Source organism: Macrotis lagotis, chromosome 1 (assembly GCF_037893015.1).
Source record: "Macrotis lagotis isolate mMagLag1 chromosome 1, bilby.v1.9.chrom.fasta, whole genome shotgun sequence".
Classification (NCBI taxonomy): domain Eukaryota; kingdom Metazoa; phylum Chordata; class Mammalia; order Peramelemorphia; family Peramelidae; genus Macrotis; species Macrotis lagotis.
In genome coordinates this window covers 608,936,236-608,949,693 of record NC_133658.1, presented here as the reverse complement: position 1 = coordinate 608,949,693, position 13,458 = coordinate 608,936,236, and the positions used below count along the sequence as shown (strand labels likewise).

General features: G+C 38.8%; 1 protein-coding gene across 1 annotated transcript in view; it reads left to right on the top strand.

Annotated features, from left to right (window-relative positions):
* Positions 1-3,036: 3,036 nt before the first annotated feature.
* The window catches only part of LOC141507380 (zinc finger protein GLI2-like), a 125,615-nt gene continuing 115,193 nt past the window's right edge, over positions 3,037-13,458 (top strand). Inside the window, exon 1 of the mRNA XM_074214972.1 lies at positions 3,037-3,600. Coding sequence (XP_074071073.1) covers positions 3,542-3,600 — 59 coding nt within the window. The 5' untranslated portion in view covers positions 3,037-3,541. The remainder of the gene's footprint in view (positions 3,601-13,458) is intronic.

Below are 13,458 nucleotides of genomic sequence, written 5' to 3'. Positions count from 1 at the left end.
TACAACCTCTCCAATTTTGATCATTGCCCCTTTTTTAAATCTTAGCCAATATTTTCCCTTCTTGCCATCAAAATGTTCGATAGCCTTGGGACTATGATATGTGACATTAGGATATTTAGGGATACTAATCCATGCAAATGATTTGATGTAGCTTAAAATGTATTATATTTTGAGGAATAAAAAAGACAATATCTCAGTAGTATTATTAGGTCAGTAGAGGGAAGGAGGAGGGCAGTGAGATTTTTAGGAAGACAAGACTTGGGAAGCCCTTCAGATCACATGTTGTCTATGATCATCTACAGGCTGTACACCTTTCATAAAGAAGATGTTAAGTATTAACAGAGAAAACATATATGAATGTGTTTTTCCACATGCTTTTTCCTATTCATCTATAAAGTTTTGAAGTTAAAAAAAAACTTTTCAAAACATGGTCATTATGTAAGTAAATTCCATTCTGTTTTCCTGGGGACCCAGAAGATCTCATGTTTTAGCAGTAATGGCTGACAATTTTGTTTGTTTTAATAGGAATCACAAATTTCTCATTAGAAAGGGGGAAAAAACACCCTAAAGGATATGTGTTAATGATATTCCATTATTTATTAAGTCTTTCCTCTTAGGGATTGAACAGTTTCACCACTGTGTCCTATTATTCGTTAGGCAGGGAAATTCTTCCATTGCATCAGGGACAAAAGAGTGCCAGCTCAGATCCAGTCTGCTATGGAACCTAGAAGGCTTTCAGCCTCACCAAAAGCCTGCCTCTTGAGCTGTAAAGCCAAGGAACTATGCTGAGTTTTAGTCTCTTTTGCATTTTCTTGCCAGGACTGCCAAAAGTCCCAGTCCAGATTTGCTCTCTCTGCTGAATTCAAGAAGCCTAGATTGCCCACGGGAAATGGCCTAAGCTTCAGAGTCCCTCCAAAAGGCGGACAGCAAAAACAGATTTTTTTGTTGTTGTTGTTCAGATGGCAAAAGGCTGAAAGGATTGTAGTTTCTGTTTGGGATGCCTGCCTGCCAACCAGTGGAATGTGGACAGGTGGTTAAGAACAAGTCTTAGCAAAGGACTAAAGATGTTCCTGCAACTGAAAACGCAGCTTTTCTAAATCTCCAATTATAGTAAAATGCAACGGAAAAAAAGGGGGGGGGGGAATGTGTGTGTTATGTCAACAAGAGCTGCTGACAAACCCTGGGTGAAAAGATGATTTGTGGAAAAACTGACTCACCTTTTAGGGAAGGAATAGGAAACATACCTCCAAACTCTCTCATTGACTTTGTTTTGTTTGGATTTTAATGATCTTGTGAAGGAGGGATAAAGGATTAGGGTTGCAGCCTAAAACAGGACCTAAGGAATAAACCCTCTCAAAGAAAGCTATGACTTACCAAACCCTGTCCCTCCTGCCTCCTCCAGAGGTAACAATGTCCTTTCAAACTGGTTGCAAATGTCCTGTGGACAATTTAGGACAGACCAGTGGATGCCAACACCATTGATACTAACGCCTTGGTTGGAGGGTCTTGAGAGGAAGAACAATGACCACAGGATTGTTAGAACTGGAATAGATATCTTTGAGATTGTTTAATCTTCCTGAGGATGAAAAAAGTGAAATGATATATAACATCCTTCAGCTTCCTTTTGTTGTACTCTATGTACTGGTTGTTTGCATTTGAGATTTGTGGGCTTCAGGTTTGGCCAACTTTGTGTTTTGTTTTTTAATCTAGGCTCTTCCTCTTTCTTTCTTTCTTTCTTTCTTTCTTTCTTTCTTTCTTTCTTTCTTTCTTTCTTTCTTTCTCTCTCTCTCTCTCTCTCTCTCTCTCTCTCTCTCTCTCTCTCTTGGTTTTTGCAAGGGGATGGGGTTAAGTGGCTTGCCCAAGGCCACACAGCTAGGTAATTATTAAGTGTCTGTGGTCAGATTTGAACTCAGGTACTCCTGACTCCAGGGCTGGTGCTCTCTCCACTGCATCAGCTAGTTGCCCCCTGCCCCTTATTTCTGCCCTCTGATTTGGGTGCCAGTTACTTATTGATACCAGTAGATGCAGTGGATAGAGCCTCAGACACTTACTAACAGTACGACCCTGAGTAAATCACTTAATCTTGGCACCTCAGTTCCTCATCTATAAAATGAGCTGGAGAAGGAAATGACAAACTACTCCAGTAAATCATAAGCACAGGATGAGACTTTAGAAACTCTCTAGTCCAGAGTTTTTAGCATTTGTGTGTTGTGTAGATCTGTGTCTATGTCTATGCTGGGCCTCTTTGCTTGTCTGTTAAAAACTGTGGATCCCTTCCCAGAATAATGTTTTTGTTTAAATTCACAATTAAAAGAAATCTAACTTTCATTTAGAGTTTAGTGAAAATAAAGATGATATTTGCAGATCTCCACTGAACCCAAGGTTAAGGATTCCTGACCTATTTCAACCCTATCATTTTTTACTAATGAGGAAACTGAGGACTTCATTGGCTAAAGATTGAAAAAATTAGATTACTACAGTCTGCTAATCCAATGTTCTTTCCACAGATTTAGTGAGGTTTTATTTTGACTATAGATGTAGTCTCCCATCTGTTTAAAATAACAAAACAACAAAATTTCTCACTATTTTTCAAATGCCTTTCTCATATTAAAAGACACAAAAGGGGGCATCTTTCTTTTTAGCAAAGGGTATTCTCAAATAATCCTGATGATTAGAAGGAAAGGTGAGGGCAAAGATAAGCACTCGAGAGAATAACCTTTGGAATATCACCTTAGCCTGTTAGCATTTTCCTCCAACAGGTTCCCAGCACCTCATGTTGGGTCAGTAATAAATATTAAAACTCACAGAATTCATAAGTCAACGTAGGTGTCCTGGGCCTTTGGAGACCACTTTATCTCTCCATCAAAGATGAAGAGAGCTCCTCAGATGAATAAGAAATAGAGCTGCGAATGCTGACAAGCAGGAGCAATTTAGGAGTCTTTCTCAGAAGCCAAGCCACAGACGTTTTTTTTGGCGGCTGCTAATGGGTATGCCATTTATGTGTGAGCGGCTTGATATTACAGATGGTCTTAGGTAAATATTTCCAGCCTAATCGTTCTACTGTGTACGGATGCTGGAGAAGGGTGCTGCTGAAGCTGCTTCCAGCCAAGGCCAGCTTGGGTTGGAGGTCCCCAGAAATGGGAATCTGTCAGCTCTGATTTGCGTTGGCAGTCTAGTGTTCCATGGTACTTCCTATAATCTCTCCAAGTTCAAAGAGCGCTTAGCTGCTTGTCTTTGTCAGAAACATGGTTGGAGATCTTTTATGTTGAAGATGTAGGATTTCTCGGGATGTCTTTGATTATTTATTTATTCCACTTCTCTGGTATATGATAGCACCGGGATCCTGAAGCCCCCTTGTCCTATATTGCACTTGCTCTGAAATTCAAGGAGTTTTAAGTCCCTTTGAAAATTGCTTTAAAAGGGAAGGGGGAAAAAAAGAGTTTTTGAAGTTCCTTTTTTTTTTCTTTTCCTCTTTCCCCCCTCCCCTTCCACAGTGCCACAACACCTACTTCCAGCGTTCCACGCTCCCTTACCGATTGACATGCGACATCAGGAAGGAAGATATCATTACGAACCTCACTCTATCCATGCTATTCATGGGTAAGTCTTGCATCTTCCCTATGGGTGACTTGTCTCCCCCCCCCCCCCTGCCCCAACCTCCCCACCCTGTATTTTCAGTGTGTTCTCTCCATCTCTCTCTTTATACTGTCATTAAAGTTTCCTGAATTGAGACAGAGTTGGCAGACTTTGGCAACTTCCCTCCCTGTTATCTTTGAGAGAAAATAGAGTTAACAATTTTAAACAAGTATTTGTCTCTATCTGCTGTTGGCCTTTTGGAAATGGTATTATAAATATGTGTGGGTGTATGTGTTTGTAGTATTCTGAATTTTTGAGAAGCAAACAGCCTTCTTATGAATCAACAACTTGTAATGTCTCTTAACTTCCTTATGTTTTTTATCCTAGGCACTAGAAAGTTCAGTGCTATTACTCCCCATCTGTAAAATGGGAATGCTTTAGGTGTGAGATTTCTCTAACCAGAACCATGTGAAGTTTTATATATTGGCAATGTTATTACTCTAGTCTACTTTTATAACCATAGGTGAAAAGGGATATAATTGTTCTAGGCAAATTCTCTAACCTTGGCTATCTGCCCTACTTGCTTAAAGTTTTCAAATCCTATTTCTATTATCTCCTTCTTTACTCAGAGATTCTGACCCTTCCTGTCACTGTGTTGGACTACTACTCACAAAAAGTTGCAGTGGAAATACTCATTCCTTTTCAAAGCAGGTTAACCTAAATGTCTCTCTTTACTTTATGAAGGTTTTGCTAGAAAACATAAAATGCCTGTAGAGAAGCTAGCTCATATATACATAAATGTATATATATACATATATATATATGTATATATATATATATATCTGTCTGGATTTACCTCCCAAGGAAAGGTGAACATATGAAGACCAATCTTGTCTTCAGTTGGGGATGGAGTTCAATGCCATAGTGGAACAAGTCACTAGCTATACATACATACATACATACATATACATACACACACATATATGTGGCCTATTAGGCATTGTGCTAAGCATTTTAAAAATATTTAATTTTATCCCACAACAACCCAATCCTGAAAGACAGGTGTAGGGGTAACACCCATTTTTCAGTTGTAGAAACTGTAACAAACAGGTTCAGCAGCTTATCCGTACAGTTTGTGTCTGAGACTGGACTTGAACTCAGATCTTCTTGACTCCTAGCCCAATGCTCCATCTACTGATACTTTCTAGCTGAAGGTCTCATTTCACTCTGCCTGGGAAGCTAAAGGATTTTCATGGTTAGGAAAAGTAGTACTAGCCAAGAGTTGTTAATTCAGGAAGACTGGAAAATCTCAGGCTGTTAAGTGAGCTCAATTCATTTTGTTTCAGGGTGGACCTTTGAGTCAGTCTATTAAACCCTTCTTAGCTCCCACGGTTTTGAAAAGCTCAGTTGGGGTTTATCAGCTGCAAGGACATGGTAATTAAGTGATCATCTCTGCAGATTTGGCATGCCAACTAAGCAGGATTCTGCAAGATTGCATTTATTGGGGATTCTAGCCTGAGAGCTGTAACAGGAGGCCCTCATCTGGGTGTAGAGGGAGGTGTTTGGTTTGCTTTGGTTTTGCTTTAGAGAAATCCTTTGCTGACTATACCTGTGGTGCTGATTTTAGATATGCCCCTTAAGTTTGGCTTTGTAGAACTCCAACATATAGACACAATATTTTTCTAGTTTAGTGGACAATTGACAACATAGGACTTGCTGTCCCAGAGCTTAAGAAGAAAGAAATAATATTTATGCTCTAAGAGTTATGAGAAGAGAGAAATCTTTGTGGGTTGTGAGTTACACTTAAAGTTCAGCAATTGGCAAACGGCCATCACTAGACCTGAATATGGGGGCAACCTGGGCAATTCATGAGTATATTTCAAAACTGAACAATGAATTTTGAAAACAAAAGACCAAAATCCTGAATGAGTATTACTTTGGCCACCATTTTGATATGCTAAGCATCTTTAATGAGTCCCAATTAAATAAATCATTAGAGTAAAAACATAGACTTTGTCATAGATTCAACAAACTATTAGTGAATCTTAACTTTAAACATATGTGTTATTCATAATGGCATTGTCTAGGGGAATGAGCATAAGTCTGAGAATCTGGAAAACTCAGTTCATACTACAACAGTCTGTGAGTTCCTAGGCAAAACACTTAACCTTTCTGCATTCAAGTGTCGTTATTTTCATGAGAAAGACTTGTTGAATCATTTCTGACTGGATCTCATTTGGAGTTTCCTTGGTAAAGACTGGAATAGTTTGTCATCTCCTCTAGCTCTTTTAATAGATGAGAAAACTGAGGCAAACAGGGTTAAGTGACTTGTTCGTGCTCATACAGCTAGTAAGTATCTAAGCCGGATTTGAACTCAGGTTTTCCTGACTCCAGGTCTGGTGCTCTATGCACTGCACCATCTAGTGTCTATGAGAGGAGCATACTAGTGCCAAATTCACAAGGGTGAACCCAAGGGTGTTGTTAAGATCAAACAAGATAATGAAAAGTTATTTTTGGAAATCCTACTGTGGAAGCATAAAGGCTTATTATTTGAATCACTTTAAGCCTGACCTTTGCCTAATAGGAAAGGTTGAGTTCTGAACCAAATGTAGAGGGGTCTTCAGTACAAGAGTGTGGTTAGCCTAACTGCTCTGATCGCCTAAGACATGGAAGGAGATGAACTAAGTCTTTCAATGTGAGTGAATTGCAAATTCTCTGAGTGCTAAGCACTTGGTGGCTACCACCAATCAACCTTAAGCTGGTGAAACCTTATGAAAATGAGTATCAGGGGAATACTTGAAGAGGAAAAGAAGTCAGAACAGGGCAACATTCAGGCTTAAGGGTATGTGGAAAGCAGGAGAGGACCTTGGGTATAATGGGGAGGTTTATGGACTGATTTTATATGGATCTTAGGTCTTTTTTTTAGCACCAGCTAAGAGTCACCTCCTTCTGTTCCACTCAGTTTCATGGAGTCACAGTCTAGAAACCCCTGTTATTTTCCCCCAGACCTATAACAACAAAAACTAAGGACAAGACCTCTTTCATACACCATTAGTTATTGTTTAGGGACACTATCCTATTCATAGCAATCTTCTAGCAATAATAAGAATAGCTAGCATTTCTATAGGGCTTTATGATTTGCAAAGCACTTTTACAGATGATTTCTCATTTTCTCCTTACAACAACCATGGCTAGTAAGTGATATTATTATTCCCTTTTTACAGATGAGAAAATTGAAGATGAAGGACTTTGCATAAGTGATTTTCCCAGAGTTATGCAGGTCTGAGGCTGTATTTGAACATGTCTTCCTCATTTTAAGTCCAACAATGTACCGCCCTCTAAATGCCTTAGCATTTTGTGATTGGGCACAGTGCTAGGGGATAGGGATCTAAAGATAACAAAACAATCCTGCTTTCAAGGAACTTACAGTCTAGTTCAGGGAAATGCAAAATTGAATTCAATTTTGAGGGAAAGGTACAAGCAAGTTGTGATGTAACAGAGGGGATCAGGAAAGGCTTTATGTAGGAAGTGGTGGCTGAACTGAATCTTGAACAAAACTTGAATTCTCAAGAGGCATTGGGGAGAAGGGAATGAGTTATAGGGAGGGGGAATAGCCAATGCAAAGGTATGGAGTTGGGAAATGGAATGGCATTGATGAATAATATATAAGACAGGTTTGACTAACCACAGTGTCTATGAAACGGAATAATTTATAATACTGGCATCACAGTTTGGGGAAATGTGAAGGGAAATTCCAGAGATGATTTCCCAGAAGGTTATAAACAAGGACTCATCTAACAAGATATTGGCTTAATGAAATTTCCAACAGTGATTGACTTAGTAAAGAGATAACTGTTCAATCAGATCCAAGAATCAACTTAGTGTTGATATTTCAGGCACCTGAGCCCTCTAGAAATACTATTCTCACAAATCATCTCAGAAATACCTTCTGATCTGATGATCCTACCTTATATATCCTTCACTTTCTATTTCCATGGCTGATACCCTAGCCCCAGGGTGGGGAAACTCTGCCCCACTTGTCATAATTGGTCTGCTATTGCCAAGGCAATTGCAGATAGGACTTAAAATTCAATAAATCTAGGAGCTTTTTAGGGGTGAATTAATTAAATGTTTGACCAAATATCGCTATGAATGATATTATAAATATCCAAATGGCCCTTGGCAGTACAAAGGTTCTCCACCCCTGCCTTAGTTCATGCTCTTGCTATTTCTCACTTGTGTCCTGAACCTTATCCTTACCAAGGCCATCTCCAGTCATCCTATTGCTTATCTGGTCACTGAACCCAGATGGCTCTGGAGGAAAAAGTGAAACTGGTGATGTAGCATAGCACCCCCTCACTCAAATCCAGTTCATGTGCTTGTCATGTCATAACCTCCCTTGATATCTTGGTCTTCTTTGAGAAAGAAGGACCAAACATCATGGTGGGAACCAAACATCATGGTGGGATAGAAAGTGAACTCTACTTAAAAGATTGAGCTTATCCAGGTCAGTGACCTTGGAAAAATCACTTCCTCTCTATCTACTTCAGTCACATAAAAGAGCCTAACTAAATGATTTGAAAAGTGCTGTCTAGCTCCAATATTCTGGGATTCTAGACTTTTGGTCTATTGGAATTGCTCTACTCCTCCAAGGCCCATCTCCAGTTCTATTTTCTCTATGAAACTTACCCTAATGTACACTGGAAATTACCTCTCTGCTCGGATTTCTTACAACATTCTTTCTGAATCTAATGCATGCTGGCATTTTGCCTTATATATTAGTAATTTTGTGTATATATATTTTAACCTCCCTGTTAATTGTAAGCCTACTTGATGGTAAGCTTTATATTATTTATTTTTTCATCTTTATATTCTCCACTGCCTAGACCAGCACCTACAAAAAGTTATTATTCAAATAATACTTGTTGGATTGAAATATATTATGTGCCTTGCTTTCTTCAAAATGCAGCACCAATCTCAAAACTACTTGTGGCAGACCATCTTATTTAGGCTCCAAGATGCAAAAGGGAAGCCATTTTGTTATGAAACTTTGATTTCTTAAAAAAAATTATTTATTTAAGGCAATGGGGTTAAGTGACTTGCCCAAGGTTACACAAGCTAGACAATTATTAAGTGTCTGAGACCAGATTTGAACTCAGGTCTTCTGGATTCCAGGGCTATCCACTGTGCCACCTAACTGCCCCCTGAAACTTTAATTTTGCAGAAGAATGACATGCTGGAAAATGTTGCCTTATAGAATCTTTAGGGCCCTAATTACAGTGCATGCCTTTTTAATGAATTGTTGCTATCACCTATCTGCTTAGCCTTTCTTGGTCTCATTTTTCTTAAATGAGGAAAGTTTATAGGTCTCCACTAGAAAACTGATTTTAAAGCAATGTGGAAAATACCTTTTTTTTTTACACATAGCAGCTACAGATATGCAAAATATTAATGTTGATTTTGGTTATTTTTATCATAATTCATCCATAGTTCAAATCCTGGCCCTGCCAGTTATTTCCTGAGTGACTTTTAACAAGTTTAATTTGTTTAGGATTCAGTTTTCTCCACTGCAAAATGAGGGGTTGAACTAAATGATCTTTAAGACCCCTTTTGTCTTTAAATCTAGGACCCCATGAACCTCTTAGTACTTTAGACAGTTCTCTAAAACTATGTGCTATAGATAACCTGTATTGGAACAAGGAGTCACCACATTGGTTTACCACACCAAAGAAATGAACCTCTCCACTTTAAAAGAATGGAGACACAAGTGTTTGATGATACCTGACAGTACCTGCTTTAGGTAAAAGAAAATGTACCCCCCCCCCCCACACACACACACTCCTAAAAAAATGGAAATTCTCAGGGAAAAAAATGGAGTTAGTGAGCTTTGCCTTTATGATTAATGTGATCAGAGCTTGATGGAGCCCCAATTTATCAAGCCCATATTTTAGCTATCTTCTTTCTTGTCTGTACCAAATGTATCTAATTACATGAACATTGCACAGCAAATTAAATGGCATCTCATTTGTCGTCAGCCTGGGTCTTATTATCTGCCTGTTGTTTCATGTCAAAGGTTGGTTTTCTGATTGCTCTGAGCGACAGGCCAGCACGTCCCTCTTGAATGTTGTTGGGGTCATAGAGTGAGGTGCTTGCCTCTTCCCTCCTGTAGCAACAGGAGGGAACTAGCAAAGTTGCTCTCCCATGGCCTAGTTTGTAAATCCGAGGCTCCTAACTCAAACCCTCTGAGAAGAGCTGCCTTTGGCTCTTGGTTAATTGACAATTAAGCAGGTTTTTAGCCCCATTTCATGCTGAGATGGCCACAGTTCTTATTTCTCCCCCTGGACAGGAAAACAAAAGAAAAACTGTTGTGTTCTTCATTTTCTACCTTTGCTTCCCTCCCTTTAATATTGAGGTGTCTAGTAGCCCTTCCCAGGCTGACTCCAGTCCCAGCCTAAATGCTTCCAGCCTGAAGCTAGGCTTTGAGGTGGTTTGTTCTGTTGACCCTGAGTCACCTCCAGAGATGTGGCAGGGACAGGTTGTTACTTGCTTTCCTCCTTGCTTTCCCTCAGCCCTGTTATCTCTGTTCTCAAAGAGAACCTGTCCCCAGAAAGTGAACGTTTTAAGAGCTTAAACTTCCCCCTCCTCCTCTTTCTCATTTTTTGCTTTGACATCTCCTCTCCTTGCCTTTAAACTCCATCAGTGCCCTTATAGTAAGTAGAATGGAAAAGAAGGAGGTATTTAAGTGAGAAGTCTGATGGGAGAATTAAATCAGGATAAATTCCATGCCTACTGATCTAGAATGTTCTTGTGAATGAAGCAAAACTTTTGGAATGTTAGAGTTGGAGACAACTGCCCAGAATATTTCACAGAATTGAGTTTCTGCATCTTAAGATTACTCCATTTGGGACTGATATTGCTTCAAATGTGATTTTTGGAATTACACTCTTGTTCCTGGGCATCTAACTAGATTCCTCCTAGAGCTCAAATCTAGTTGGTTACCTTTTCACTTATAGTTTTCAAAGACAATAGATACATTTTCCAAAAATTAATAATGATAGATATCTGTCCCTTCCTTCCCCTTCAATCTAGTTTCATTATAATCTGCCTGGGAGCTCAGATAAGGAAATAAATTCTAAGGACAATTCCCTAAGAAGCTATTTAGAATTGATTAATAAATGGGAGGACGGCACTTTAAATTGTATCTGCTGTATTATCCAAATTCGTGCATCTAAATTTTAAGGTTTTATACTTGTAGACCAAAGATTTAGAACTAGAGGCCTCAGAAAACATCAAGGCCTGCTCTCTCTTTTTGTAGATCAGAAAACTGATGTTCAGAAGGATCATGATTTGCTGAAGGGCACACAGGTCAGAGTCAAAATTTAAACCGAAGTGGCCTGACTTTAAATCTAGTCTTCTTTTCACAGGACCACTTGACTTCCTCCTGTGAGTTTAACATACTTTGATACTCAGCTCCATGAGCAATTTTGATAGATTTCAGAATTTTTATTTATTAATGTGTTCTCTTGGTTTTATGAGGACCAGGATCTTAACAGGTAACTGATAACCTTATGATATCAGGAGGAATCAAGGATGGGGTTCCAGGATAGTGAGCAGGTGCCCTAAGGTGAATTTATGAGAAAACAGATAGGAATTATAAAGGACAAGCAGTGTCCATGAGTTGTAATATGTTTTAGTTGAAAGAATTCTCAAATGCTTGGGATCCTTCAGAATCAGAGTATGTTCTCTAAGACTGCATTGGTCGGAATTTCCTTACTAGGAATTCCCTACCCAAAGAGTCACTAATGCAGGACTCCCCTCTTCCCCCATGCCAAGCACATGTGTTCAACTTTTGTTAGTCATTACCTTCAGTTCTTCTCTTGTCATTACTAACAACTTTTGTTAGAATATCACACATTTTGTATCTACTTTTTGATGTTGTCATTTCAGTCATGTCAACTCTTTGTGAGTCCAGTTGAAGTTTTCCTGGCAGAGATACTTAAGTGGTTTTCCATTTCCTTCTCCAGTTCATTTTACAGATGAGGAAATTGAGGCAAACAAGGTCAAGCAATTTGCCCTGGGCTATATTTAGCATCTGAGACTGAAGTTGAATTTAGGTCTCATTGATGGATGGATCAATCAATAAATAAATCATTAGTTACTATTGTATGTATATTCTTTTTTTCCCTCTATCTCTACTTTTTTCTATGCATATTTTCTCTAGTGGAAGAAATGACCATTAATCTACATTCTGAATTATGAATATTTCTAATTAAAGGGGGGGAAAAATTCATTTAAGTGGCCAATATGAACAAAGGGCTGAGATATAGGAAGCAGAACTCAAACCCAGGTCATGTCCTGGCTCCAAGACCAACTCTCCATTCACTTTTCCACATCGACCCTCTCATCTGTATATATGTATGCATGTATGTATAGAAAATGCAGAATAGAACCACATTGAAATGAGAAGACTTCAGGTCAAATCCTGGGTCTACATTTTCTTTTCTAGGCCTTATTTTCCTCAGTTTTTGAGGAAAAATTCAGTTGAGTATTGTACTAAACACTAAATTTCTCTCTAGAGATCCCAAAATAAGTTCAGCATAAAAAATAATACAACTAATAAAAGCTCTTGGAGTTAGAGAAGGAAGTTCTATCATTGAAGGCCCAAGGAAGTCTGAGAAAGCTTCAGAGACTTGAGTGAGATGGTGATAGATAAGAAGAGTGGAATGGAAGGCATAGAAGTTGGAGGGAGAGATAGTGAGGGGATGGTCTGAGAAGAAGCAGGAACAGACACATTTGAAAAACTCTTGCATTTACTAGTTTTCATGATGGTACAACAAAAGTATATATATATATGTATATATATATATACATATATATATATCACATATCTGAGAGTGGTTAAATAGAAAAAAAAGAATTATCTAGCTCTAGAAATGTTTTGAAAGTAGAGAAGACATTAAGTCAGCACTGTCTCCAACCAACATGTTAAATGAGTGTATGCATGTTCGTGTGTGTGCTTGTGTGTGTCTTTACTTGCTTTTCTAAAGGATTTTTTTTGGGGGGTGGCAGTTTCTGATTGATGGCTCTGTACTACTTTGCTTCAGAGATGGAATATCCTTGTCCAGAGGCAAAACAAATAGGCAATGGAAAAGGAAGTTAAGTATATATGTTTCTAAATTTTGCTTTTCCATTGCAATACTCCTGGTGAAAGGCAGTTGGAAGCTTTTATCCAGACTTGTTTTCTTCCTGCCTTACTTCCATGATTCCCCAACTTCCATGCTTTTGAAAAATATGCTAAGATTGAATAAATGAGGATTAATGCAGATTTGTTGCCAATTGGGAATGGCTCAATAAATAAATCAAACAATACACATATATTAAATGCCTACCATGTCTGGGCTAAGAACTGAGAATTCAGAAATCCCTCAAGTTGCTTAAAATCTAATGGAGGAGAACAGTACATAGAAGGAAGAAATGGGGGGTGTGGCTAGGGGGCATCTTTTGTTGAGGTCAGATTAGTCAGAGTTACAAATGGAAAGTAGAAGAATCTACAAAGGTGAGATTCTGCCTAATATAAGGAAGGGATGCATTTAGTATTGCGCCCACTAGTCCTCTAATCAGAGACTGAGTTGAAAAGATCATGATGAAGAGACTTTTGGCTATCAGCTTAACCTGGGAAGAGCATCTGACAGTTCAGACCAAGCAAAGCTTCAGCTGGAACAGGCATGATTCAGACCCTACTCTCAAGCCTCTTTACAACCTATGGGGATGGTGTTGGGAAGAAAGAGAACTAATAGATAAAGAAAGTGATATAGTATAAGGCAGAAGTCCAGACAGTTTTGTGAACACTTTAAGGAACAATCCTGGGAGCTAGATGTTATT